This window comes from Gobio gobio (assembly GCF_949357685.1).
Source record: "Gobio gobio genome assembly, chromosome: 5".
Lineage (NCBI taxonomy): Eukaryota > Metazoa > Chordata > Actinopteri > Cypriniformes > Gobionidae > Gobio > Gobio gobio.
In genome coordinates this window covers 26,166,501-26,193,336 of record NC_137101.1, presented here as the reverse complement: position 1 = coordinate 26,193,336, position 26,836 = coordinate 26,166,501, and the positions used below count along the sequence as shown (strand labels likewise).

General features: G+C 37.5%; 4 protein-coding genes across 4 annotated transcripts in view; all 4 read left to right on the top strand.

Annotated features, from left to right (window-relative positions):
- Positions 1-7,585, top strand: part of fgd6 (FYVE, RhoGEF and PH domain containing 6) — a 32,460-nt gene extending 24,875 nt beyond the window's left edge. Inside the window, exons 13-21 of the mRNA XM_079817181.1 lie at positions 818-901; positions 984-1,063; positions 1,242-1,341; positions 2,128-2,271; positions 2,359-2,461; positions 3,327-3,421; positions 3,542-3,670; positions 5,432-5,580; positions 5,662-7,585. Coding sequence (XP_079673307.1) covers positions 818-901; positions 984-1,063; positions 1,242-1,341; positions 2,128-2,271; positions 2,359-2,461; positions 3,327-3,421; positions 3,542-3,670; positions 5,432-5,580; positions 5,662-5,698 — 921 coding nt within the window. The 3' untranslated portion in view covers positions 5,699-7,585. The remainder of the gene's footprint in view (positions 1-817; positions 902-983; positions 1,064-1,241; positions 1,342-2,127; positions 2,272-2,358; positions 2,462-3,326; positions 3,422-3,541; positions 3,671-5,431; positions 5,581-5,661) is intronic.
- taf3 (TAF3 RNA polymerase II, TATA box binding protein (TBP)-associated facto) overlaps positions 1-26,836 on the top strand; it is a 996,662-nt gene that overhangs the window by 375,374 nt on the left and 594,452 nt on the right. The window lies entirely within an intron of this gene.
- Positions 8,113-22,547, top strand: nr2c1 (nuclear receptor subfamily 2, group C, member 1). The gene is made up of 14 exons (XM_079817189.1): positions 8,113-8,240; positions 9,704-9,812; positions 10,154-10,384; positions 11,995-12,073; positions 12,579-12,758; positions 12,891-13,038; positions 13,127-13,223; positions 14,946-15,124; positions 15,221-15,374; positions 15,459-15,580; positions 19,003-19,142; positions 19,369-19,506; positions 19,595-19,700; positions 21,584-22,547. Exons 2-14 carry the CDS (start codon positions 9,759-9,761, stop codon positions 21,756-21,758), a joined length of 1,803 nt encoding a protein of 600 aa, XP_079673315.1. The 5' UTR covers positions 8,113-8,240; positions 9,704-9,758; the 3' UTR covers positions 21,759-22,547.
- Positions 22,703-26,827, top strand: ndufa12 (NADH:ubiquinone oxidoreductase subunit A12). The gene is made up of 4 exons (XM_079817214.1): positions 22,703-22,842; positions 23,313-23,395; positions 23,486-23,573; positions 26,562-26,827. Exons 1-4 carry the CDS (start codon positions 22,754-22,756, stop codon positions 26,740-26,742), a joined length of 441 nt encoding a protein of 146 aa, XP_079673340.1. The 5' UTR covers positions 22,703-22,753; the 3' UTR covers positions 26,743-26,827.

Below are 26,836 nucleotides of genomic sequence, written 5' to 3'. Positions count from 1 at the left end.
AAAATATATATTTTCATTTGAGGTAATAAACCTAAATAAAGACTTTATACACACAACAGTGACCGCACACCAATATCATTACGTTAATACGATAATTTACAATACAGGAAATTGCTGCATGACAGGAAACTGTGGATGGTGTAACACCATAGACCGTATAAAAATATGGACGCAACTTCATTGACTTCCGCTGACCAAAGTTGAAGCTTTCATAGGCCCGCTCACGGCGCTGACATCTTGGGACCGAGTCTGCGCAGTAGCGATCTCGGGACCGGAGTTGCGCAGTAGAGAACAGGAAGTAGAGGCGCGATTATCAAAAGCCCGCCCACACTCTCGCAGATGCAGAACAATTAATTATGTTGGTGTGAAATAAACAGTTATGGAAGTGTAGAAATTAAAGCTAAAGCTCCAATCTCCTCCCAAAAATCCAGAAAAAAGTCCGTTAGTGCCTCAGTGACAAGTTCACTCAGAGAAGCCGTCTATCTCAGCTGTCAATCATGACGTCACACCCCCCGTTTTTATAGCATCAAATAACTCACTAAAACTAAACTTATTTAAAAAACGAACACTTGAAATGAAATTATTGTAATAAAAACTTCCTAAAATGACAGAAACCATCTTTAGGAAACAATTATTTGAAGTGTAATTAAATTGTTTAGTGTGTCTCGCGCCCATTCAAATACATGGAGAGGCGGGGTTTAGGAGCTATACTGGGACCGGCCACCGGGGGGCGATCGAGGCGCGAAAGCTTCAATTTCTGACTGGAGCACTACAGGCTTGTGTAACACACACAAATTGTCTGTTTCTCTATCAACAGTTTAATGATATTCTGCTGTACACAACACCAGTTCAGTCTGGCCAGTATAAAGTCAACAGCATGCTGTCTCTTGCTGGCATGAAGGTCAGATATCCACCGCAATAATACTCTTACACACAAACACTGACAGGAGATGTAACATATATGTGTCTCACGTCTTTAATAGGTGAGCAAACCCAGTCAGGAGGCCTATCAGAATGAATTAAACATTGAGAGTGTGGAACGCTCCTTCATACTGTCTGCCAAGTAAGAAACACACACACACACGTATATAATTTATCTGCGGGGTCTACATGAAAGAAATATCAGTAGTGGAATGAATAACTGTTCATGATAATCATCTTTTGATCACTAGTGAAATTAAATGGATTCTTGATACTTATTTTTAATCAAACTGAAATCACGAACTAATTGACATTTGCAGTTCAGCTACAGAAAGAGACGAATGGCTTGAAGCAATCTCTAAAGCAATAGATGACTACACCAGAAAGAAGATTTCTTTCTTTTCCAGTCGAAGCCAAGAGGTGGGTGCACTTAAGAGTGTATGTGTGTGTGTGTGTGTGTGTGTGTGTGTGTGTGTGTGTGTGATTCTGGTATTCCCTAATATGTTGTGGGGACCAAATTTTCCCACAAGGATAGTAAAACCTGCATTTTTCTACATTGTGGAGGCAAATTCTCATAAGGAAATGTAAAAAAGTTTTCTGTAAGGTTTAGGTTTATGGTTAGGGTATAGAATGTAAAGATTGTACAGTAGGCTTTTTTTTTTTTTAAAGCTTTAAGAATTGTTTGAAAAAGACATAAGCATAAAATATTCATAAAGGATGCAGCAGAACTAATCATACCAAATCTAATGAAAAATTCTGATAAGTTTCAGAAAACAAATGTTCACTTAACTTGATTGAATAAAATATTGACCTTTGCCAATAACAACATAACTATCGAATATTCACAAGCAATGCACCAGAACTTTTATCAACCAGCCTGGCTGATACTGAAGTTTTATAAGTTTATTAAACTGAATATATTAACACAACTTGGCGTTGAACAACATAAACGTCATAAGATATTCACAAACAATGTACCAGAACTATTCACACCATCCAATATCGAAATTCTCAAAAACAACTCTGGGAAAAGTAAATCATTTATTTTGCTATTCATACCTATTAAAAACATCTGCCTTTTTTTCCTAATTAAAAAAATCAACTGATTTCAGACACTTTGTAAAGCTCATAGAGATGCACTGCATCTGTTTTTTTGTCAAAAACTTCAAATAGACTGTCTCACGCGTCTGGTTTTTCTGTGTGTAGTTGGAGGGAATCTCTGATGACGGTCTACCGCTGGGCTCTAAAGCGCCTATCTGGATTCCAGATTTGAGAACGACCATGTGTATGATCTGCACGTGTGAGTTCACGCTCACCTGGAGACGCCACCACTGCCGTGCATGTGGAAAGGTTAGAAATACGAACAGTTCTAGGCTTTGTTTCTTTTTATGGAATGAACAAATAGGTCTGACTGATATTGTTTTGTTGTGGCAACAGGTGGTGTGTCAGGCATGTTCGTCCAATAAATACTACCTGGAATACCTGAAGAATCAGCTGGCGCGAGTGTGCGACCACTGCTATATCAAACTACAGCACAAGGGTACGCGATTTCTGCTGTCAGCCAACCTTCCACTTCTCTACTAGTTGTGTTGTTTATTTAACATGCTTGTTTTAGCGGTCATGCTTGGGTTAGTTCACCCAAAAATGAAAATTATTCCATAATTGACTCCTCCTGAAGCCATCCTATGTGTAGCCTATATGACTTTCTTCTTTCAGCAAAACACAATCGAAGTTATCTTAAAAAATATTCTGGCTCCTCCCAGTTTTGTAATGGGAATGAATGGTACCTTGGTACCATCATAAAAGTAATCCATAAGGCTCCAGGGGGGTTAATAAAGGCTTTCTGAAGCGAAGTAAAAAAATATCCATATTTATAACTTCATAAACTATAATCATGTGTTTCCGATAACGGCCGTACACCAGTCTAGTTCTGGCGGAAGAGTGACCTCTGACCCGACGCATGATGTATTGATGACGTATTGAAGCGCAGACGATAGAGCAAAAAAACAAACACTGATTACGAATGTGAACCGGAAGCCAGTGATTACAGTGTATAAAGTTATAAAAATGTATATTTTTCTTACACAAACGCATCACTTCGGAAGGCTTTTATGAACCTCCTGGAGCCATATGGATTACTTTTATGATGGATGGATGCGCTTTTTTGGGGTTTAGGTACTATTAACTCCCATTATAAAGCTTGGAATAAGCCAGGATATTTTTTAATATAACTCCGATTATGTTTGGCTGAATGAAGAAAGTCATATACACCTAGGATGACTTGAGGGTGAGTAAATTATGGGATCATTTTCAGTTTTAGGTGAACTAAGCATTAAACTTGTGTGGTTGCACAGGCAAATACCACATATTTTTTTCTAATGTGCTGTTTTGCTTTTGTCTCTTAGGGGACCAATCCAATGTAACCGTTTCCCCTAGTGGGCGGAGTTCAACATTTGCCTTTTCTAGAAAACAGAAAAGGATTCCTTCTGCCCTCAAAGAGGTGACCTGAAGTTGTACATTACCCCCAATGCAATGACATGCAGAATTTATGTCACTAGTGTAGTGAAGGTTTCGGTTTCTATCATAACGCTGACGTCATATTAAAATATCTCGCTCACAGGTGTCTGCCAACACTGAGAACTCCTCTATGAGTGGATATCTGCAAAGATCCAAAGGCCACAAGAAACCGTGGAAGAGGCTGTGGTTCGTCATTAAGAACAAAGTCCTCTACACTTACGCCGCTAGTGAAGTATGCTGCCTTTATTTATGTAATAACTTTTAGCCAGTGTTGAGGAAGCTTTATCTGTGGTAGCTTGACTGTAGCGTAGTTACACTACAATACAAACGATTATCAAAAAGCAGGTAGAAGCTATGTAAAAAGACATAAGGAAATTGTTGGGAAAGCTACTTTGGAACTGTCGTTGACCAAGCTACTAACAAAAAGTATCTAACTATTGAAACCGTTTAAAGGGTAGTTTATTTATTTATTTATTTATAGATAGATAGATAGATAGATAGATAGATGGATAGATAGATAGATAGATAGATAGATAGATAGATAGATAGATAGATAGATAGATAGATAGATAGATAGATAGATAGATAGATAGATAGATAGATAGATAGATAGATAGATATTTACTCTTTTACTCAGCAAGGATGTGTTAAATTCAATTGATAAAGAAATTGTTAGAAAAGATTTCTATTTTGAATAAATGCTGTTCTTTTTAACTTTTTATTGATCAATGAAACCTGAAAAAAGTATCACAGGCTCCAAACACATATTAAGCAGCACAACTGTTTCAAACATTGAAAATAAATCAGCATATTAGAATGATTTTTGAAGGATCGTGTGACACTGAAGACTGGAGTAATGATGCTGAAAATGCAGCTTTATATCATAGGAATAAAACACATTTGATAGTATATTAAAATAGAAAACCATTATTTTAAATTGTAATAATATTTCACAATATTATTTTTTTCTGTATTTTTTAATCAAATAAATTAAGCCTTGATGAGCATAAGGGACTTTAAATATATAAAAAAAAAACATTATTAGATGCTATAATTTATTTTAACAATGAGAGTAGTATTTATTTGGCACAAAATAATGAGGATTGTTGTGACTATATGCTAAATGCCACTAATAAGACAAAAAAATACATAGCAACAAATATCAGCATTTAACTGAATATATCACTACAAAAAAAGATGTAACTTTTTTTTTTATGAACAATTTATAAAATCTGTGATTTGCTAAAATGAATCTAGCTTCTCAATTGTACACTTGGCTGTATTAAGAATATTTTTACTCAGAAATGTATGTAACGATTTTACAACAATTACTTAAGAACAGTTTTAAGGCTCATTCAATCAAGAACGATAACTATAATGATAAAGATAAGATCTTTCTTATCGCTCTAAATATAAAAGAATAGCGTAGTCCACACCACAACTATAATGATAATGGCACATGGAAACAATATCATTAGGATCACTTTTACAACCAATTTATTTCAGCTGATGAACAATAAAAACATTGAAGGCCAATCAGAATCCATCCTTAAAGAGCGGCAGACAACATAACTATTATTAAGCATTAAGCATTATCATCCTTCATTGAAACTTGTTGGTAATGTTAAGCTGGTGTCTGTAAAAGTTACAATAAACAGCAAAACATCTGGCACAAATAATCAGGATTTCAACATCCAATTTGAACATGTAAAATCACAATTTAGTTAAACTAAATGTAGTGCCCACAAAACTAGAATCTGCCCATGGTAAGGAGCAAAACGATCTACTCTACAAAAAACAATAAGCATAGACAGTTTTGAGATGACATTTCTTGAAAAAAATATTATGTGGGACATTTTTGCAATACTGAAAACTATAATTTACGTCAATTGTTCCCCAATACTGCTTTTTTTTCCATTCAGTGTCACAAGAATATGCAGTCGTGTATGACATAATAAAAGCTGTCATGTGACTATGATTGCGTGGTTTTCAGGATGTTGCGGCACTGGAGAGTCAGCCACTGCTGGGCTTTTTCCTCCGAGAGGAGAAGACGGGACCGGCTCAAAAAATGCAGTTTAAACTGTACCATAAAAACACACTCCACTACATCTTCAGAGCAGAGGATATCCCCACTGCTCAGAGGTACACCAGAAAAACACTTCACGCAGTTGAATCCAATAAAAGAATCGTTGATGTCAAACTAAATCTGTGCTTCTTTTTCAGATGGATTGACGCGTTTCAAGAGGCCATGATCCTTTGACAGGGCTGGGTTGGATTAAATAGGATAAATAAATGTCGCTGGTCTGGGTCTCTCCACTGTGTTACACAGGCAGTGCGTCTGAGAATGCGTAAATCAAAACCCAGCTCGAAGCAAAGGATGCTGGTAGATGTAGTTGATGCATTTATCTATCCTAAGCACCCTAGTGAAGGTAAAACGAGTAGCCGTTTAATCACACTTACTTCAAAAATGTGAGGTATTAATACACAAGTTTGTTCTTAATGTCATTTTTAGGAAGCACTGCCTCTCTGTAACAACTCCTTACCATAAAACCAGCCCACAGAGCATTCAGGGCCAAAACCGTCAGACAATGACCGGTCATGAGCTCTACATACAGTTTGCAATTACTCCAGACCATGACGTTTACATATGAATTAGAATTTATGCCCATGTTGGAACGCTAGATATTTTGAAACACTCCATTGGTGTCATAGGGACACTTTGAATCTAATTGCAGGTATTTGGTCACTTGTGTGTTTCATAGTCAAGTCTGAATGTGCATGAGCATGTATGACGCAAGGAATGTCTGATGCCAGGTCGCCACCTTTGGCGTGGTCATGTGGTGCAGTCTGGCATGGTGCATTATGGGAGATTTTGTGAATCAACTGTGAAAGTTGGAAAATTAAGGCTTAAAAAGTTACTGGGCCTTAATCGTGAAGCACAAACAGAGTGACTTTATGCATGAATTGTACGTAAAACCATTGTTTTTACAACTGATTTGCGCAGTGTTTTTGCACGAATGGTTTTACGAATGATTGATGCATTGAACGTGACCATTTACATTACGTGCGACAGTTTACCCCAGCATGGTTTTACAAACAATTAATTCATTACCTGCCACAATTGACATAAAAACGATTTTACGAATGATGCACACATTGAATGTAACAATATACATTTTTTTAAAAGAACATTTCAAAAACAATGCATTACATGTGACAATTTACAAAAAGATTAATGCATAAAATGTGAGCATATTTTAACGAAAGATTGGCAGTTTATGTATGCAAAAACAATTTGTGCTTTTATATGCGACAATTTATACATATTTGTTCTGGTGGTATTTCCTGAAGAGGCCCTTTTTAATTTGATTTATCAGTTAACCTGTTACAGTTTCAAAAATGTTTTTAATAATCTTAAACTATTTTGTAAAAAGTAGGCATTTTGACTGATGTTTTAAACATTATACTGGACAGAACTGGAAGTGTACATATTTTGTAAATGGTAATATAATGCAGGCGTATTTAAAATAGTTCAAGATGTGTAATGGCCTCAATGAATTATGGGTAGTAAAGACACGGTGCTAGGCTGGCTAACTCAGCACTGTTTTAACTTACTATATATGACATTATAGCACACCGGCTGTGAATACAGAGAGAAAAACTAGTGCTCTTATCAGGGAAAGATATAACACATTAAATACTCTAATGCACCTTGTTCAGGACACTTTGACAATGGGTAAAACATAATTATATTCTCCACCGTTTTCACTAAAATCCAGCAAGCCACTGATCTTTCACTGTTTGAAGGGTAACCGGTCCAAGAAATGGATTGTATTTGTTCGATATTGATCATATTTGTGTTTTGAATGTTTACATTTTGTAAGATTGTTTTGATTTTGGGAAACAGATACACCACTGTTATGTTTTCGTTTTTTCACGTAAGAAAAAATATAATTGCTATTCCTGATGCTTCTGGTCATCTTGGCACTAGTTCACTGTTGTATCCCAAAGTTCTGAGGATCTCCAGAAGGTTTTACATCCTGAAGTAATCTGTTAATATCTTAAGGATTTCAAGGGAGTAGGCTATGCCCCAACATAAATGTAAAGTGCAAATAATTTTTAATAAATAATGTAATGAGATAACACGGATGCATCTCTGGTTAAACTTGGTTTCATTATGACTTGGGTCATGTTTGCTAAATATAAGTGCATTACACACTACTTATACCTATTAATTCAATGTAGTAACTCGTTAGTTAGATATCGAGTATGGGTTCTTCAGTTGTTGATACAAAAATAAGAGCGACGTAATTGATAGCCAGTGTATATTTAATATGGGCTAATACAATAACTACTGCAGTTTATTTAAATTCTTAATTGTATTTAGTTATTTGACAAATTCACAACATTGTGCCTGATCCATTAGCAGAGCTGTTGGTACTGTGGATGTTATAGCTAACGATAGAGAATTCACAATTGGCTCGCTAAACTGGGACAGTTATTGGTCAATGTGTATCCAAATTATGCTTTTGGCGTCCTAGAACACTAAATAAATAAAAAAAACAACAACGGGATCTCTAGTAAATTATACTGGCTAACGGAGTATATTATCATTCAACCTTCACTAAAACGAACGCTTACAACCTGGCTCACGACTCACGAGTGCATTCGCGCATGCGCAGATGTACCGGTCTCCTCTGAACGGGTCGCGAACTCTGACCTCCTGTAGCTGCAGTGAGCCGTCAGTTTACAATAATTTATCAAAACAACACCGTATTTGGATTATTATTCACGGTTACAGGGTAAGATTAACCCTTTATTACATTATTAAACCCTGTTGTGTTTGCCGTAATTGTTCAGGATTAATAATTCCGGAGAATGTTAGCACTGTTGTTAGCTGGCCTGCTAACACGCGTTAGCGTAGTAGCCGCTACCATAACAGGAAATATCGGGAATCAAATCGATCCTTACATGTCTGCGATTAAACTGAATAGACTAGCTTTTTTAGACTTTGAGAAAAGTAAAAACGTGTAATCAGACATCAAATGGACAACATAGCTAATCTGATGCTGATATGACGTTATTTAGCAAGCTAACGCTATCAGCGGGTAAATCTGAAATCAGCGCTCTGATAAACACAACCAATACCGATATAAAAACAGCACAAAGGCGATTATTCGGACCTATCAATAGATCCTTTGACGGTCTAAAATTGTGAAGATACTAGATTTGTCCTGTAATCCACGTGTGAGGAGCTGCGGCACCGAAGATCCGTCTGTGTATGTGTGAGGAGCTTTAACCCTTCAATCATGACCTTTAACCTACAGGAACAGATCTAACTTTATCTTCCCGGATCAACACACACACATTCCACAAGAGTTACTGACCCCCAGCTGTCATTCACTGTCTAGATCACATTTATTCATTATTAAGTCATTCGATTCTCTGAATAACACTAAAACCATATCGCGGGATGCTGGCTAGTGTGCTAATGTAGCTACTGCTAATCAGATCCATATGAGATTTCAGTACGTCTTCATCAATATGCTCAATATGATGGACAACACTGAACAGTATACCTGAACACGTGTACAGTGTATAATAGTAGCTCATTAATAATGAAGAAACCATTGTTCTGGATGATGGAATGACAAGTCGTGAATCATTTGACTGATAATAGATAGGTCAAAACATCACAGGAATTGAGGCAGACCTCATTTGCATCATTATTTAAACAATCCCCTAAAGCTAAATATTAAACTGCAGTATGTAAGCCATCCCAGACCGTTTATGCGGCGGACATTTTTTTTTAAATAAACATCCTAGCATCTTTTAACCCCCTTCCTAAAAATGTAAAAGTCACGTTCCAATTTATACTGTGAAAAATTAATAAGCTAAATATGTATAAAATATAATTTGGAAATATTTATAGTCTATAACATTACATTACTGTTTTTTTCTACTCCTTATATTACTGGACTGTTAGGTGGTATGTTAATTTAAATCATTTTTTATTTGTATACATTTTTTATTTAGGTATTTATTAAAATTGTATTATTATTAATAATAATTGGGGGGAAAGGTTGGAAATACCTTCGCAGCGATATACTGTTAGTGAACATCCTGATGCCGCCCACACTGCTGAGAGTGGCGTTTAGATGAATATGTTAATATGTGCAACACGCTTTGCTCTCAATAACGAAATAAACACATGACAAGTTAAGAAGGCATCCGATCAATCATGGAGTTGTGTTATTTTTCTCAGGTGGGCGCGTGGCTGATGGGGCGTTGCTAAGCCACGGTTCTGACAAATCGTTATCATGGATGGAGAAAGTCCCAGAATTCAGCTGGTGTCTGCAGACGGAGGCCTACAGGTGACTTAAACTGTACATTTAGACACTCGAGGACTCAAATGAACATTTGAATGTTAATGAATGGCTGTAACATTAACATTTGAATGCAACATGCTTTTTTTAACGGATGGTTGTACAAATCTCTTTTTCGTTGCACTGTGAAAAAAGCCAGCCAACCAATAAGATTTGCACTTTTGGTCACAGACACAGTCCTAAACTTTAGGTGTGTTTGCCATGAATCGGTGCTGGGCAGACGATCAGTGTATGAAAGAAAATTCATGTTTGTGTGAACAGGTTTTCTGAACGTTATTGCTGTCATTAGGTTTCATTTTGATGGTCTTTGTTGTCATGTGTCGTGTCAGATTGTGACGGAGCAGCAGTTGGCTCAGAAGGTGCAGATAGTCACTGCCATTGATCAGGCTGGATCCGGCAAACAGCAGTTTATATTAACTAACCTGGATTACCCCAACCAGGAGAAACTGTACATCAAACAAGAGAACTCACCAGCCAAGGTCATCTTAACCTCTGCCGATGGGTCAGCTGTCAATCAACTGCTTTTTGCATCACCTGAGCTGACGGGACAACAGATCCAGGTAAATGTTTTACACGTACGCTACCGTATGCATTCAGCGGGTGTGCCATACATTTAGTCATAAGCATAGTGTGCGCATACTGTGTATGCGCCTTGAATTTCTTAGTTGGTCCACCAGGTGGCAACACTGGCCTGAAGCATTGTTTCACAGTTGAAAAAGAAATGGAGCAGCTACTACTACTGGAGTCCAGTGAAGAGATACCCGCAAAAGAGCTACACTAGTTTAAAAGAGTACATTTTTATCGGACACTGGACTAGGGCTGAACAAGAATATTATAATATTCGTTCGATGGGTTGGTATTCGATTTTCAAATGTGGGATTCGAATAATCTTTTCATTTCTTTTTTTCGCACACACCTGGCATCCACCTCGAAATGGTTCTTCTCATCCGGGCTTGCATATGTTTACACTTTAAACTGGAGAAATACAATACTCCTTTTTTTACAAATATTTTATAGCCTAGCAGTTTTTAATAGGATGGACAGTTGAATAGGAACTCATATTATACTTATACTTAATAAATATATTTGCTTGGTGTTCCCTGCAACGGAGTATTCTCTGTCTAGAGCACGCAACTGCATGAGCTTATATGGAAGAAGCGCATACCTGAGCTTGTATTTTGGGTTAAGCTGTGTTGGTTTGACATTGGGGAAAATAGAATAATAGAATCAAAATGTATTAGCCTTTTTACCCATTAGGGATGTGACGGTGAGCACATTTTCCCTCACCGTCACATTGCAGTGCTTGTGCACTGAACGGCTGTGAACGAATGACAGTGCAGCCGTGCGCAGTTTACTTTCGGTTAGCCAATTCGGGGGCGGGTTGCTTGAATCCGCCTTGTTCATTAGCCTATCACTATTGCAGTGTCCGTTCTTGGAGCATATAAGTCCTACCTACGTGAGGTGCGCCGCTTCTTCAGATTCCTGCTTTTATTAAAGAGAAGAATATGTTCAGCCCTTTCCCTCCAAAGCTTCGAATATTCGATGTTGATTACTACCGAAGCTACGAAGCTCAAAAAAGGGTATTCGGACCAGCCCTACACTGGACAAAGATGAAGCTTTCTAGATTAATTGGCATGTGTTGGCTGCCTGTGTGTGTGTGTGTGTGCATGCTATCAATTGGAGTATTCCATATTGTTCCGAATATAAGACAAGGGTTATGGTTAGAAATAAATCTGAAAAAACGGGTTTGTCTTAAATTCAGGGTCTAGACTTTTACATGTCAATAATACACACGCAACAATAGGTGGCGCCAAAAACGTGTAAAAAGAGCGTGCCAAGAAATGCAGTGTGTCCGAATGTAATGTTAGAAGATCGCCAGCTCAAAAAATGATAACAGTCAAAGAAAAGCTTACCTTCTAAGGCTGGTTTCACATGTACGTAAGCAGCGTATATTTTTTTCGCCACCCATTTTAACAGATTAGAGCATTAAACTGCACACAGAGGCGTCGCAGGAGCAGAGCCTATTTTTCGCGTGGTCTGGTTTAGAGCAGATATCGTTTGTATTGGGAGAGTGTGTACTTGCTTGTTTGTTTTTGTATAAGGTATTTCCTTTTGTAATTTACACAATATTAATGTTCATATTTATAGGCTAGAGTGTTTTGTTTTTCAGTTTGTGACGGAGGGCTCAGAACAGGGTGCTACGAAGCCTCCAGTGGAGTATTGTGTAGTTTGTGGAGACAAGGCCTCAGGTACTTGACACACATTTGTTTTGTTTTAAAGGTGCAGTGTGTAAATTTTAGCGGCATCTAGTGGCGAGTTTGTGAATTGCAATCGTCCACTGCTCACCCCTCCCTTTCGAAGCACATAGAGAATCTACGGTGGCCGACACAGGACAAAGATGTCGTCATCTGAGACAGCAGAGAGTAACTAGCGCTCTGTAGAGCAGTTTGTCCGTTTAGGGCTACTGTAGAAACATGACGGCGCAAAATGGCGATATCACTGTGTATGTAGATAGAAATGGCTCATTCCAAGGTAATAAAAACATAATGGTTCATTATGGAAGGTCTTAATACACCACTGAAAACATAGTTATGTATATTGCATTTGTGTCAATAGATCCTCATAAATACACACTGCACCTTTAAATAAGTGTAGACCTCAAACTGGCTGCAAGCTATTATTGGAGAGAGACACTTGTGAATAGTTGCATTTGTCCTGTTGGTCATTTGTGTGTGTGTGTGTGTGTGTGTTTAGGTCGTCATTATGGAGCAGTGAGCTGTGAGGGCTGTAAGGGTTTCTTCAAGCGCAGCATCAGGAAGAATCTGGTGTACACGTGCCGTGGGTCTGGAGAATGTATCATCAACAAACACCACCGGAACCGGTGTCAGTACTGCAGACTGCAGCGCTGCATGGCCCTCGGCATGAAACAAGACTGTGAGTCCAGATCAGATACGTAACACGTACTCGCACCACTTGTGCTCTGGACATGACTGATGCAGGGGTGTGCTGCTACTTTTCTAAGTGTCTAAGTCTTATGATTTTCACCTGCTGAAATTCTGCCAACAGCTGTTCAGTGCGAGAGGAAACCGGTGGAGGTGTCGAGAGAGAAGCCAGCAAACTGTGCGCCCTCCATCGAAAAGATCTACATCCGCAAAAACCTCTGCAGCCCTCTCGCCGCCATGCCAACGTTTGTTAGCGAAAAAGAGACCACCAGGTATGGATGTGAATGTGTTTTCGAGTCAAAAATAATCTTTTTTTTTCTGTTTCTAGCTCTCACTCTGTGTCTCGGTGTCTGATCACAGGTCCACTAGTTTACTGGACTCCAACATGCTCTTGAACATACAACAATCACTTTCCAAACTTGACAACACCATTTTAATTCCTTCTTCGCCAGATCAGGTAAAATGTTTTTTGGAAGTAATTCTTTGTATATATATCAATATATGAATCGTGATACTGAATTCACGATACGATATGTATCCCGATATTTTAAGCCAAAATAAAGAAGAGGGTTTTTTATTTTTACTTTTTTATTATTATCAAAATAATATTATTATTATTAGTGTATTATTATCAGGACCCACAAATATTCCACCATTGCATTATTATACATATTATAAATACTACAGTATGTGCGTCGTTCAAATCTGTTCATCATAAACCATCGTTCGTGTCTCTTTAGAAGACTTGGATTTGGATTAGACCACTCGATTAGTTATTTTTACGGTGCCTTTATGACATTTATTGGATCTTTTAAGTTTGAGAGGAATGACTTTAAATGGAGGGACAGAAATCCATCCGGTTTCATAAAGAATATCTTCATTTGTGTTTGGAAGTTAAACGAAAAAGACATGATGGTGAGCACATGATGACAGAGTTTACATTTGTGGAAGCATACATTTGTAAATTTGTGTTTGGGTGAATTATACCTTATAAATAGGCTTACTACAGCAAGTTGAGCCTTGAATAAAACAACTCTATATTGCGAATCATATCGTTTCCATCAACGATACATATCGTCAAATTTTTATATCGCGATACATCGTTTGCCGATATATCGTTACATCAAAAAAAATAAAAAATGATATATATATATATATATATATATATATATGTTATTAGTTCTGGTTCCTTTAGAATCTCAGCTATAATCTATTTGTAAATCTATTTTCCTGGTCCCTGTTATTAAAAAACACTACTATTTAAATCTCCCTGTCAAGAACATGCTTCAACATATTTGACCACAAAATCAAAAGAAAATTTGCATAAAGTAAACTAAGCCTATTTTAGGACCATCAAGTTCACTGTGGCAATATTTTCATGAAAAAACACTACCATGATGTAAATTAAACATGTATGGTGTAAATTAAACATATATTCCCCCCAGTTCTCATTACTAATATATATTATTTGAATTTACAAGGAATTATGGTAGTGTTTTTTTACAGCATTACAGTTTTTGATAATAATTTATACTAATTTTAAAAATAACAGATTTTAGGTTGAATTCTTAAATCAATTTGATTAAATTGAAGGCCAAAAAAGTTATATAAGGAAATTATATAAGAAAAGTCTTAACTATCATTTCAAGAGGAACAGAAAAACAGAATTTGCGATAGTTCACCTTATGGTGTTTATATCACCTGCAAACTCACCACTCACAAATTTGCTGTTTTAGGCGCAGCTGCTTACCAGGGTAACTTCTATATTTCTGCTATATAATATCATATTATATATATATATATATATATATATATATATATATATATATATATATATATATATATATATATATATATATATATATATATAATCATTGGAAAATAAATATAGGTCTAATCATTTTGTCTCGTCCATTTTCTTAAAAAATGGTTTATCATTTTATAAATCTTTTTGTTCTTGTCAAAGCCTGTATTTCAACAGTAAAGTTGTTTAAATCATATTTTACAGTCATTTTATGGTTTAATATGTTCCTATAGAGTATAGACATTGCCCCTTCTCCGCTCATACGGAATTGCTTTTATTTGTGCAGGTCTTCAAGGCTTAAATTTGAACAAACCCTGCAGATTCATACCCACATTTGTATGTTCATATATTCAAGTTTTCTGATGTTTACTTCAGAATGATTCCAGTCAGGGAGATCTGGGTACCCTGGCCAACGTGGTCACGTCTCTCGGTCACCTCAACAAAAGTCGTGAGATGATGGACAGCAGTACTGACCTATCGGGGATGGAGACCGCGAGTAACGATGACAGTGTTATGACGGACATGCAGAGGGATGAGTCGAATGACGTCACGCGGTGCGGATAGCAACTCGTGTAGTTCTGATATCAAGCCTGGAAGACGTGCGGTACATGGCTGTGCTTACACATTCGTGTTTGTTTGTGTGTTTTCAGGGCCTTTGACACGCTCACAAAGGTGCTTCAGCCTGAGGAAGGTTGTGGGGAAGAGGCGGCGGAGGAGGTTGTGGCTGTCAGGGTTGGTGAACAGTCCAACGCCCTACTGGAACTGGAAGGACCGCTGCTCTCCGATATGCACGTGCCCTTTAAGGTCAGGGGTCACTGTTGATTGGCACACACTGCAGTTATAGCGATAAAAAAATGATGGTCGAATAACAATGTGTATTGTGTGTAGCTCATGATGCCGCTGCCCATGCCAGACTTCCTGAATTTGAATTACATCTGTGAATCAGCTTCCCGTCTGCTTTTCCTCTCCATGCACTGGGCACGCTCTATTCCAGCCTTTCAGGCTCTTGGGTGAGTGTATTAATGTCCTAGTTTACACCTGGTTTCAGGCAATCACAGATGGATAGCACTAAATATGGGTTTAAAATAGGCCTGTCGCGATAGTCAATAAATCAATTAATCGCACGATAAAAAAATGAGCTCGATAATTTTTCCGGCCGCGATAATTTCCAGCGTCCATTTTTATATCCATTTTTGCCGAGCTTTACATTATATGATCATGCTCTTATACATGTAAATGCTTCTAAGCGCCACAAGACACAAGAGAATGCGCTGTATGTCAATGTCCTGTCTGTGTGTGTGTGTGTGTGTCAGTGTCCTGTCTGTGTGGCTGCGTCTCATGTCAGCTATTCGAGGGACACTCTGACACACACACACACTCGACGCACAGACAGACTCGCGTCAGTCTCCTGCGTGCTCACATCGAGTTCTCTTTTGCTCATGAACAAACAATAACAACAACACAGAGAATTTTGAATATTCTCATATTAAGAGTCTTAAATTAGTTAAATAACGTCTTAAATGAACTTAAAGAGTTGTGAGGAAATGTGATGCGCGGGACAGCGCGTGAGATCCGCGTCATGTTCGGCAACGGCCGTTCTTAAAGTGACAGGAGCACTGATGATGCCTGTCATTAATGTTCATCAAAGAACAACGGGAAGCTTTAATGATGATTAATCTTTATTTCATTTATTATTTATGCAGTTAAGAAAGGTGTTTGATAACTATTACATTTCTGTATATGTCTAACAGGGAAGGCCACAGGTAAAAATAACATTTATTATAATGGGTTTAGGTAAAGATTATTTTAAGTTTAGTTTTTTTAAAGCCTAATAAATGTTGAAATTGGTAGCTTTCAGTTATACTGTAATGTAACGTTATTAATGTTTCATAGAGACATCAGTGATACTGGCCTTCATTCATAAAACATAATGACAATACAACACATTTAAAATATGCTGTCAATAAAATGTTACTACCGGTACATTAATTTGGAGAGTAACTGAAATTATTACAATATCAAAACATTAAAAACTTATTAATCGTGATTAATTACAGAAAATGTTTTGATTAATTAGTTAATTTTTTTTAATCGATTCCCAGCACTACCTAAAACACAATCATCCGTTGCAGTTTTCCCAGCTGTTTATTCAACTGCATTTTTTTTGTTAACAGACTGAGAGTCCATTGCTTTTTTTTGTTTTGGTTGTTTTGTTCATTTATTGTGGATATTTAAAATGCTTTCCGTTTTCAGTGTTAAATAGTCTTTCGAAATAAAAGTTTATTGATCTTTGAAAAGGTGTACCTGCATTATTATGCCATTATCATTATTTTAGATGAAAATGGTCTCAGAACGACAATATTATCGTTTATCGCAATAATTTCTTGGCCAATTTATCGTCCAGCAAAATTTGTTATCGTGACAGGCCTAGTTTAAAATATACTTTATCATCAGCACTTCCTGCATTCTCACCATCTTTTTTTTGTACAGCTCACTGCAGTGCATTCTGGCATATAGAATTTGGCTAAAATGAGTGACCCGCTTTTTGGTGTGTTTGCACCACAGGAACTGGGAATGATTTTTGTTCTAGGAACACCTTTTTTGGGGAACTAATTTAACTCCTCCTTTAGAGTAGGGTATAACCAAGCGGCAACCTCCCGTAGTTTCTCTTGAAGCCAATACGGAAGTGCCTCAAACTGCAATTCATCGACTGGCCGCTAGGGACAGGATCCAGAAGGGAGCAGAATCTCATTGAGCCCCATGTTAAAATGGCCAACTTTAGAGCAGAATAAAACATGTTTACAGCCTGGAACAAATTGTGCTTTTGGTCTATACGGCTCATTTTGCCCTTCATGACAACTGTGAGGGGGGTGAATTTTTTTACAACTCATTCGTTTACATTAAATAAAGCCTTAAAGTTCTGCATAATTAAGGGCAGTTTATCTGCTGTCTGTTAGTCATCGCGTCACTAAAGCTCCACCCACGTCCCGCCTTTTTGCCCATTTTCTGTTATCCGGGAGTGACGCGCGATGACGCGCTGCCAAGATGGCTCGTCCCTACTTTGCGCTTCAGAACGGCTCAACAGAATCCTATGGGTGACGTCACGGACACTACGTCCATATTTTTTTACAGTCTATGGGTATAACCCAGCACAATAGAAGCTACCAGTGTACGCTGATTGGCCAAAAGCATGCACCCAATACACCAGCACCCGCCATTTAAAAAAAAAAGCACTGTACGCACACAGATTATAGCCTATATATTTACTCCACAAACTAGGCCTATCTCCAAGTGAAACAGGATTATGTATTTCTGCTCTGCTAATGACATTGGGCATCAATCACACAGCAAACGCTAATACTTTGTCATATCTGCCTACTTTCTTCGTATAACAGTTCTATTTAATACATATTAGACAGGACTGTTAAACAGATTGTACACTAATGAAGACGAAGAATGTGGGCGCTGTGTGCTCAGGCTCTGGCATTCTCAGCGCCGTCAAAATAAATGTCTGTCACGTCGTCAAAATAAAAGTCACAACCACAAGCGCAGCTTACTTCAGAGTTCCTGCTGGCGGTGCAAATGCAAACAGGAAAATGTCACTAGGGGACAATTTAGTTCTCTGGGAAGTATACCACCCTGGTGGCTAGTATGGAAGCTTATGGGTAGCTATATTCAAATTTGAAATGTAAAATGGCAATGTATTTCTGTATTTAAATGTACATTTTCCATATCAAATGTGCAACGTTTGGATCAAAATGCTATATATAAATATAATTTACATTTTCTATTTCCTATACTAGTTTTAACATTTAATTTAAACATATATTTCAACGTTTTATAAGTTGCAAAATTAAAATTAAAATGTATCACAGAAATGATTAGATATGTTTAATTGTTGCAAAATGATAATGTAATGCTATTTACTTAATTGCATTTACACTCACAGTAAAGACACTTGCGATTGCATATTCATTATATGTCCCGCAAAGAATGTAGCTAAATTCAATGTGGAATTGAAAATCCAGTCCGAGCCCATCACGTCCCCATCCCGCCCTGTCAGTGGTTGTTGGAAAGTTGCCAAAAATGGGTTTAAACCTCATGGGTTTTACATATTGCGTTGCCATTTTGCATATAACATTTCAAACTGAATATAGCTTCCCATAAGCTAGCTCCTATAACTAAGTTCCAAGAATTACCCAGTGCAATAGCCCCTATTATCTTAGGAGTCTATTACATTTTTAAGTTACCTACCTTTTAATACAGCCTTCATGGCAGGAGCCTTAAAATTTTGCCCCATAGACAGTGGAACAAAACTGCAGGCCATTATTTGTTCCCCTACACCTAATTCAAATAGCAATGTACTGTGTAATGATTTTATTTGTGACTTTAGCTGTATCCTCATTTCATTCTCTGTATTTTTGGTGTTTAGCTCAGAGAACAGCATCACGCTGATGAAGGCCTGCTGGAATGAGTTGTTTGCTTTAGGTCTGGCTCAGTGTTCACATATTATGAATGTAGAAACGATCCTCACGGCCATAATCAACCACTTACAGACCAGCCTGGATGAAGGTATGTGGACCTGTTACTGTTTTTGAATATTGTATATTTCTAAATTTGGTCAAGTTGTGTTAAACATATTTTAGTAATATTTTAAGCACGGGGTAACTTTGACAGCCATAAAAATACTTTTGTAAATATATTTTTCTCAAACTTTGCACAGACCCCCTAGCATCAGTTTGATTGAATTCACAGAGGCACAGACACCTAATGAGAGATGTGTATGTGTGTTCAACAGACAAACTGTCCCCAGAGCGGGTGAAGCAAGTCATGGAGCATATCTGGCGTATGCAAGAATTTTGTAACAGTATGAGTCGCATGAGTCCCGACCCATATGAATATGCTTACCTCAAAGCTGTGGTTCTCTTCAGCCCGGGTGAGCACAAATGGGGTTTATCTGAAAAATATGAAGGGAAATGGAAAAACTGTAAGAATTAAGTTGATTGTATGCGTGTGTGTCATAGATCACTCCGGAGTGGACGGCACCCTTCAGATTGAGCGGTTTCAGGAGAAAGCCTACATGGAACTGCAGGACTATGTGAGCAAAGTGTATCCAGAGGACACATATCGGTGAGTGACTCTTGTAGCTTGCAGTTAGTGCTGCGTAAGTTACTCTAAAAAGTCATTAATAGCTACTAATTACATCTTCAACAGTTAGATTACTGTACTAATTAAAGTCTCTAAAAAGTATTTCATTACTTTCTAAATCCCATATTACCCTCGACCAGTTGAACAATGCAAGGATAGACGTGAAACTGCGTTTTTAATTCTTTCAAATTAAATAATATAAAATTGCATACATTTATTCTTAAACTGACCAAAGTATTTAAAGGGAGATGGCTACATTATAAACCGTACATTTTAACATTAGACATTACATTTTTGTGTTCAATCTACTATTGTTTTATATAGAATTGTTCTATAGCCTATACCAGGGGTTTTCAAACTTTATGATGCCAAGGACCCCCAAATACGATTAATCTTTTATAAGGGACCCCCATCCTAAATTCCCCGGACCCCAGTTTGAAAACACCTGGGCCCGTATTCATAAAGATTCTTAGAGTCCTCTCAGAAAACTCCTAATTTAGCTTAAAAACTTTTACGTAGGAGTCTTAGCTTAAGAGCTATTCGGGACCGATCTAAGAGCAACTCTGAGCAAGGAAAATACAAAAACTTTTATCTTAGTGAAGAGGCGGGGCTGACCCCGTTGCTATGTATGACACAGTCTTTTGAAGACTGTGATTGGTTGGTTGTCCAAAAAGGGGAAAAAAGGAGCGCTTTTAAGTATAGGGTCTATTCTAAGCCTTCACTTTGAAATTACAAGCGCAAATTGTCCTATTTTACCGTTCTCTCTCACTCACACACACACATTATATATATGTACACTGAAAAAAATTATTATGGCCCGATTAAATTAAGCATAATTAATTTGTGCTCGTTTAAATAATTTAAATGTAGTTTTTTGATTTTAATTTGAAAAAATGTATTAGTTTTATGGGAATTGCATGTGTTTTTGTTTAAATTGAGATCAAATATCAAACATTTTTTTGTAAATTCAACAAATAATTTTTTTCAGTGTATATAAATCCTTTTATTATTTCCCATGCTGTTAATTTCCTATAAGGTATTTGATTGGCTTAGAATTATAAACATTGTTCCACTCTTTCCAATTACACTGATTGCTGGCATGTCTATTTATTTTATTTGAAAGTTGGGTTTAATGCAACAAACATGATCCCTGCACGATCTAATCTATAGCGTCTTATTAAGTCACTGTCAGTGTCATCCATCGTCTGCAACACATTTCTTCTCCCTCTACGTCTTTCTGCATTTTCTCCGCTGCTAAAGAAACTCTTAAGCCTCTTAAAAGTCCTTGTCCGTGCTCCTAACAAATTTGACCTTAAGACCTCTTTAAAGGGTTAAGATGCTTTCTGAATTACTTTTTTCTTTACTAGGATTTTTTAGTTAATTTTAAGGGTAAACGCCCACATTTCTAAGAATTTTCTTAGAATTTTGTCACTAGGAGCTACTCTTTGCATTAAGATTCTTTATGAATACGGGCCCAGGTCTATACCAATGGTTTTCAAACTGCAGGGGGCAGTAAATGAGTGACAGGGGGTCTGTGGAAAATTCTGGAGAAAAAACATGAAAAATGTCAATACATTTTTAGATTAAATAAGGGGGTCCATATTTGGGGGTCCATGGCATCTAAAAGTTTGAAAAACCCTGTCTAAACAGTATTTAATGCAATTACTGTAATTAAATAATAGAAACATTTAAATGAATCCCTTTCTTAAATTACTATAATTTACCTTTTTCTTGACTAAGTAATTACTTAGAAGTGCATTACACCCAACAATCCAAATCATTTTAACTCTTCATTTTGTTTTGTTTTTTGTTTTATGTAAGATATCTTAGATGTGACTAATATATAAATTCTCTTTCTCTGTTAGTCTTTCAAAACTGTTAGTTCGTCTGCCTGCCCTGCGGCTCATGAGCGCTGCGGTGACTGAAGAGCTCTTTTTCGCCGGTCTCATCGGGAACGTTCAGATCGACAGCATCATTCCCTACATCCTCAAAATGGAGTCTACCGACTACAACAGCCAGCCAATCAGCAACACTGAGTGACAGAAGCCTCGCCCACAGCAACACCCATCAGCTTTAAAATGTCATTGGCTTTGCTCACTCAGACCCTTTGGGCCAAAACAGCGATCTTTATGATATAATCATATGAGTTTTGAATGAGAGAACCATTTTGTTATGACTTTGCTTTTTCATTTGGTCCGTGATTGTGTCTATAGGTTATGTAGTATGGATAAAGTGGATTACTGCTGCGGTTGGATCATTTGGGCTTTTATTGTATTGCTGTACTTATGTTTAGAAAAGTGTCTTATAAAGACACAAGAAGTGCAAGGAACCTGTTCTTGAGAATTTGTTCCAAAGAGAACTTTGCCCCCCCAAGCACTGACTTTCTCTGTATGTATATGAATCATGTATATAGGAATAATAAATGTCAAATCAAGAGGACAAATGTTGGTATTTGTTCGCCTGTTCCTTTTTTTATTAACACATTTGATGTGATATACAGGGTTCCCACAGTAACAGAAAACTCCATCTTTTCTCCATCCCCGGAAAAGTCATGGGAATTTCTTTACTGCATGTACATTTTTCTGTTTATGCTCTAATATATTTGATTGGCAAAATATTATTCTGTGAGTGCAATCTCTGTGTATTAAAAAAAATCTAGTAAAGAAACAGAAGTCATGGAAATGTATTGGTCAAACGTGTTGGAATCCATTCATAGTTGTTCCAGGTTCATTCCAAGCGTTCATGTGTGAACTCTGTAATGTTTAAATAATGAATATGTTTGTGTTGTCATATTTTTATTAAATGGTAAACCAGACCTTGCAGAAATGTATATGTTTTATTACTATTATTTAAACAGCTAGAATACTTCCTAATAAATTGTTTTTTTTCTTCTAAATAGTGCACGTCACCCAGAGACAAAAACGTTAACTGCGTAAACCAAAGCAGAGATTGTTGGCGGAACCCTAAACGCCGGATCGTGTGCAGGGGGAACTAAAGTTGCGTGACCGTGCGTCGGCGTTTAGAGTCCGTCAGCTATGGCGGAGTACACGAATTTAGTGCGGCGGGCCCTGGGTCAAGTCTCCGGTCATGGTGGTATTAAAGGCTTCCTGCTGCAGCTATTCAGGTAGATCACTCGAATACAACTGTTTTAAAGCTTTAGAGATAAACAGGGGCGTGAAACGAAGTGTGAACTATGAGACACCGAATCCAAAGCAATGACCTCTTTGATAGTGACTGTACACACTGAAGTGTCCGGAGTAATTATTTTACTTGGCATATCAATTTCAACATATCAACAGTAAATATGTATTTAAACACTGAGACCGGTATCAACATATAGGTAGTTAAGATCGTCATACACAATAGAACTAATAAGAGGGGCCGTGATTTAATTACATTTTTATTGTTTGTTTTATAAGTATTCATATTATTGTAATGATTAGGATGCGAGACTGTACCCTTTTTTGGACCTGTAGTGAAATTTATGCTGCTGCCACAGAATCTTTTGGCAGGGAATTTATATATTACATATTATATTATAATAAATTACACTTAATATAAATAATTGATTTGATAAACAAATGTCTTTCTCAGGGTGAATGATATCAAGACAGGAGCCTTGGTGGGTATTGACAAATATGGCAACAAATACTTTGAGGACAACAGATACTTTTTCGGTATGAATTTACATACTTGAGCTGTGTCATACACACATTCAATGATTGTTAAGTCTTCTGAGTGTGTATTTTTCTACGTGTCTCTTCCAGGCCGTCACCGATGGGTGATTTACACCACAGAGATGAACGGCAAGAAGACTTTGTGGGAGGTTGATGGCAGCATGGTCCCTTCTGAATGGTAATATAGATGCATTTGGCATGGTTTTTTTAATGGATTTAGCGTCTTCCTTTTGCCCTGTTATTTGCAGCTTTTGCACTTAAAGCTACACTGTGTGATATTTTCCCCCATCTAGCGGTGAAAAGGTATATGACCATCCAGTGAATTTTAGTTTCTGTTCCTCTCAATTCCGATTTCGTTTCAACTCCTACGGTGGCCGATTTAGTCCAAGATTAACATGGCTTCCAGTTCGACCTCGTCCACATTCGACACGGTGCCTGTGGGATATTCTGTGCGCAGTGGGATGGTTGGAACTCAACTGGCCTAATTATTCGGCTAGAAAGAACTGCAGCTAATCCAGAGTGAACTTTGATGATAGTAATGTTTATTCAGTCATCCAATTGCAAGGCATAAACAGGTTTGCGTGGATATGTACATACATGTGGTTTCTGTGAGAGAACAAATAAGGCTGGTAAATATACATACACAGTTAAGAACTGTATAACTATACTTATAAGTTACATTTGTATAATGTAACCGTGAACCAGAGCTTATTGTACCATATATAGGCGCTAAATGCAGCTGCATTAAAAGGAGCGGAGCTGCCGCTGCTGCTGCTAACACACGGTGTCGGATTACAAAAGTGTGTGCACCGCTTTAACGTTAGCACTGCAGTGCGCTCTGTATAACAATTGTTAATATGCCGATCATACCTGATACATATTTCCATCAACATACATTACAAGCAAATATTTTCTATAAACGAATAAACATTGTTGATAACAAAATAACTGAATGATTATTCAAATAGGTGAGCATTACGTTGACACAAAAATACTTCTGAGGTGACATCAACTGAATTACGCGATGACACACTCTGAAACACATCTACAATGACAATAACTATTATTACTTACTGAGTTATTAACGCACAGAAATACCACACAAGGAAAAACAGACTTTTGAGGAATAAACAAGCCAGGAAAACTCTGTATAACTCTGTTACTGGACGCTGCTGAGATGAAAACTCTCTGCACATGCACCAGACAAGTCTGAACAAGTTGACGCGCACATGCGCGAGGCAGGGAATTTTGTACAGTGCCATCGAGTATTAAAACCGGTTAAAACGCGAAAGGCGAAGCTTGAATTTACGGGTATGTCCCTCTTTGGCTAATGTACTTTCAAGATGGAGGGGCAACATGGCGACCACCGTTAGATCCCATTACCTTGTGTATTTTCAATGGCATATTATAAACTTACGATAATACTTTATTACTTGAAAGAAGTAAATATACATTAATGAGCACATATATTTTTGAAAGAACTAAGTGTTTTTAGCTAAGAATAGACTAAAAAAGTTACACAGTGTAGCTTTAAAGGGTTAGTTCACCCAAAAATGAAATTTCTGTCATTAATTATCCTCATGTCGTTCCAAACCCAAAAGATCTTCGTTCATCTAAAATTAATGTTGAACCACAATGGTCACATTGACCATTTTAACAATATTTTTTACTGCCTCTCTGAACCTTGAAAGTGTTAATTATATTGCTGTCTATGGAGGAGTCAGAGAGCTCTTGGATGTCATCAGAAATATCTTAATTTGTGTTTCGAAGATGAACGAAGGTCTTACGGGTTTGGAACGACATGAGGGTGAGTAATTAAAGACAGACATTTTATTTTGGGGGGAACTCACCCTTTAAGATTGTAATTATTAGTTTATACCGCTCTTTAAAGAACCTACTCTTGCCTTAAAAGAGGCTAGCATTAGCAATATTTTGTAGAGGCTAGCATTAGCAAGCTAGTTTTAAAAGCATGAGATCCCACGCTCCCTTCAGAACGCCTCCTTCAAAACACATGCACAGCATGCAGCACACACACACATGCGCACACACACACACACACACACACACACACACACACACACACACACACACACAGCAGAGTCTGCAAAGCACCACGAAAGACGCCGTTAAATTACCTCATGACTCAAAGCACATAGCATTACAATAATAATGAACGTAAACAACTTGAAGAGCGCCAACGTGACTTGTACCACCTAACTGCTGCAGATTAATTTCACCGATGATATTGTTGACATAGAAGCTCATAAATCCGAGTCTGAGGACAAGAACAGCTCCAAGTAGAACGTCACAGGTTGCCATCTGGTAATTACGGTTACAACATGGCGTGAAAACAGCATAATTCCTCTTGATTCAGTTTGTGGCACTTGCTGACACTGCATTGCCTCATGGAACGCGCTGATGACGTGTGACGTCTACGTGAGCAGGAATGAAATGCTTACAATTTTTACAGAGAAATTAAAAATTGGTTGTCTTGCAAATTCAACATTAAAGCTACACTGTGTGATATTTTCCCCCATCTAGCGGTGAAAAGGTATATGACCATCCAGTGAATATTAGTTTCTGTTCCTCTCAATTCCGATTTCTTTTTAACTCCTACGGTGGCCGATTTAGTCCAAGATTAACATGGCTTACCTTGTCCACATTCGACATGGTGCCATCGAGTGTTAAAACGCGAAAGGCGAAGCTTGAATTTACGGGTATGTCCCTCTTTGGCTAGTGTACTTTCAAGATGGAGGGGCAACATGGCGACCCACATTCAAACCCCTCACCCGTATGTATTTTCAATGGCATATTATAAACTTACGAGAATACTTTATTACTTGAAAGAAGTAAATATACATTAATGAGCACATATATTTTTGAAAGAACTAAGTGTTTTTAGCTAAGAATAAACTAAAAAAGTTACACAGTGTAGCTTTAACGGCAATGAGAATACAGTGGACAGATGGATTTTAATATCCTTTTGCTGATCCATCATGAGAAATTAAAAGGAAAAATATTTTAAAATATAAAAAAAATAAGTATTAATATATTTTTATAAATATTAACAGAAATTCTCACTTCTTTGTTTCAAAGTTAGTAAGTGACAGTGCACAATCATATATCTTCCCTTTTTTTTCTCTCTCTCTTTTAATGTTGTTCTCAGGCACCGCTGGCTGCACTGCATGACGGATGACCCTCCCACCACTCACCCTCCAGAACCCAAGAAGTTCCTGGCCCAGGTTCATCAGTTCAACCTCAGTGGCACAACAAACTGCTACGTGCCCTATTCAACCACTCGCAAGAAGATCCACGAGTGGGTGCCCCCAAAAGCCGGGGAGAATTAATCCCCTCGTCCTCTCACCAGTTCTGCTGTTTGGAGCTTTCTGTACATTGTAGCTTTATAATCATAAATAAATTAAAACAAATTTCTTTGTCTCT

Bases quoted from the DNA above. Each gene is read 5' to 3' on its own strand.
- nr2c1 (XM_079817189.1), top strand. From the start codon at position 9,759: ATGGATGGAGAAAGTCCCAGAATTCAGCTGGTGTCTGCAGACGGAGGC. The intron at 13,224-14,945 runs GTAAAATGTTTT...TGTTTACTTCAG, and splicing joins TTCCTTCTTCGCCAGATCAG to AATGATTCCAGTCAGGGAGA. The intron at 15,125-15,220 runs GTGCGGATAGCA...GTGTGTTTTCAG, and splicing joins GAGTCGAATGACGTCACGCG to GGCCTTTGACACGCTCACAA.
- ndufa12 (XM_079817214.1), top strand. From the start codon at position 22,754: ATGGCGGAGTACACGAATTTAGTGCGGCGGGCCCTGGGTCAAGTCTCC. The intron at 23,396-23,485 runs GTATGAATTTAC...TGTCTCTTCCAG, and splicing joins GGACAACAGATACTTTTTCG to GCCGTCACCGATGGGTGATT. The intron at 23,574-26,561 runs GTAATATAGATG...TGTTGTTCTCAG, and splicing joins AGCATGGTCCCTTCTGAATG to GCACCGCTGGCTGCACTGCA.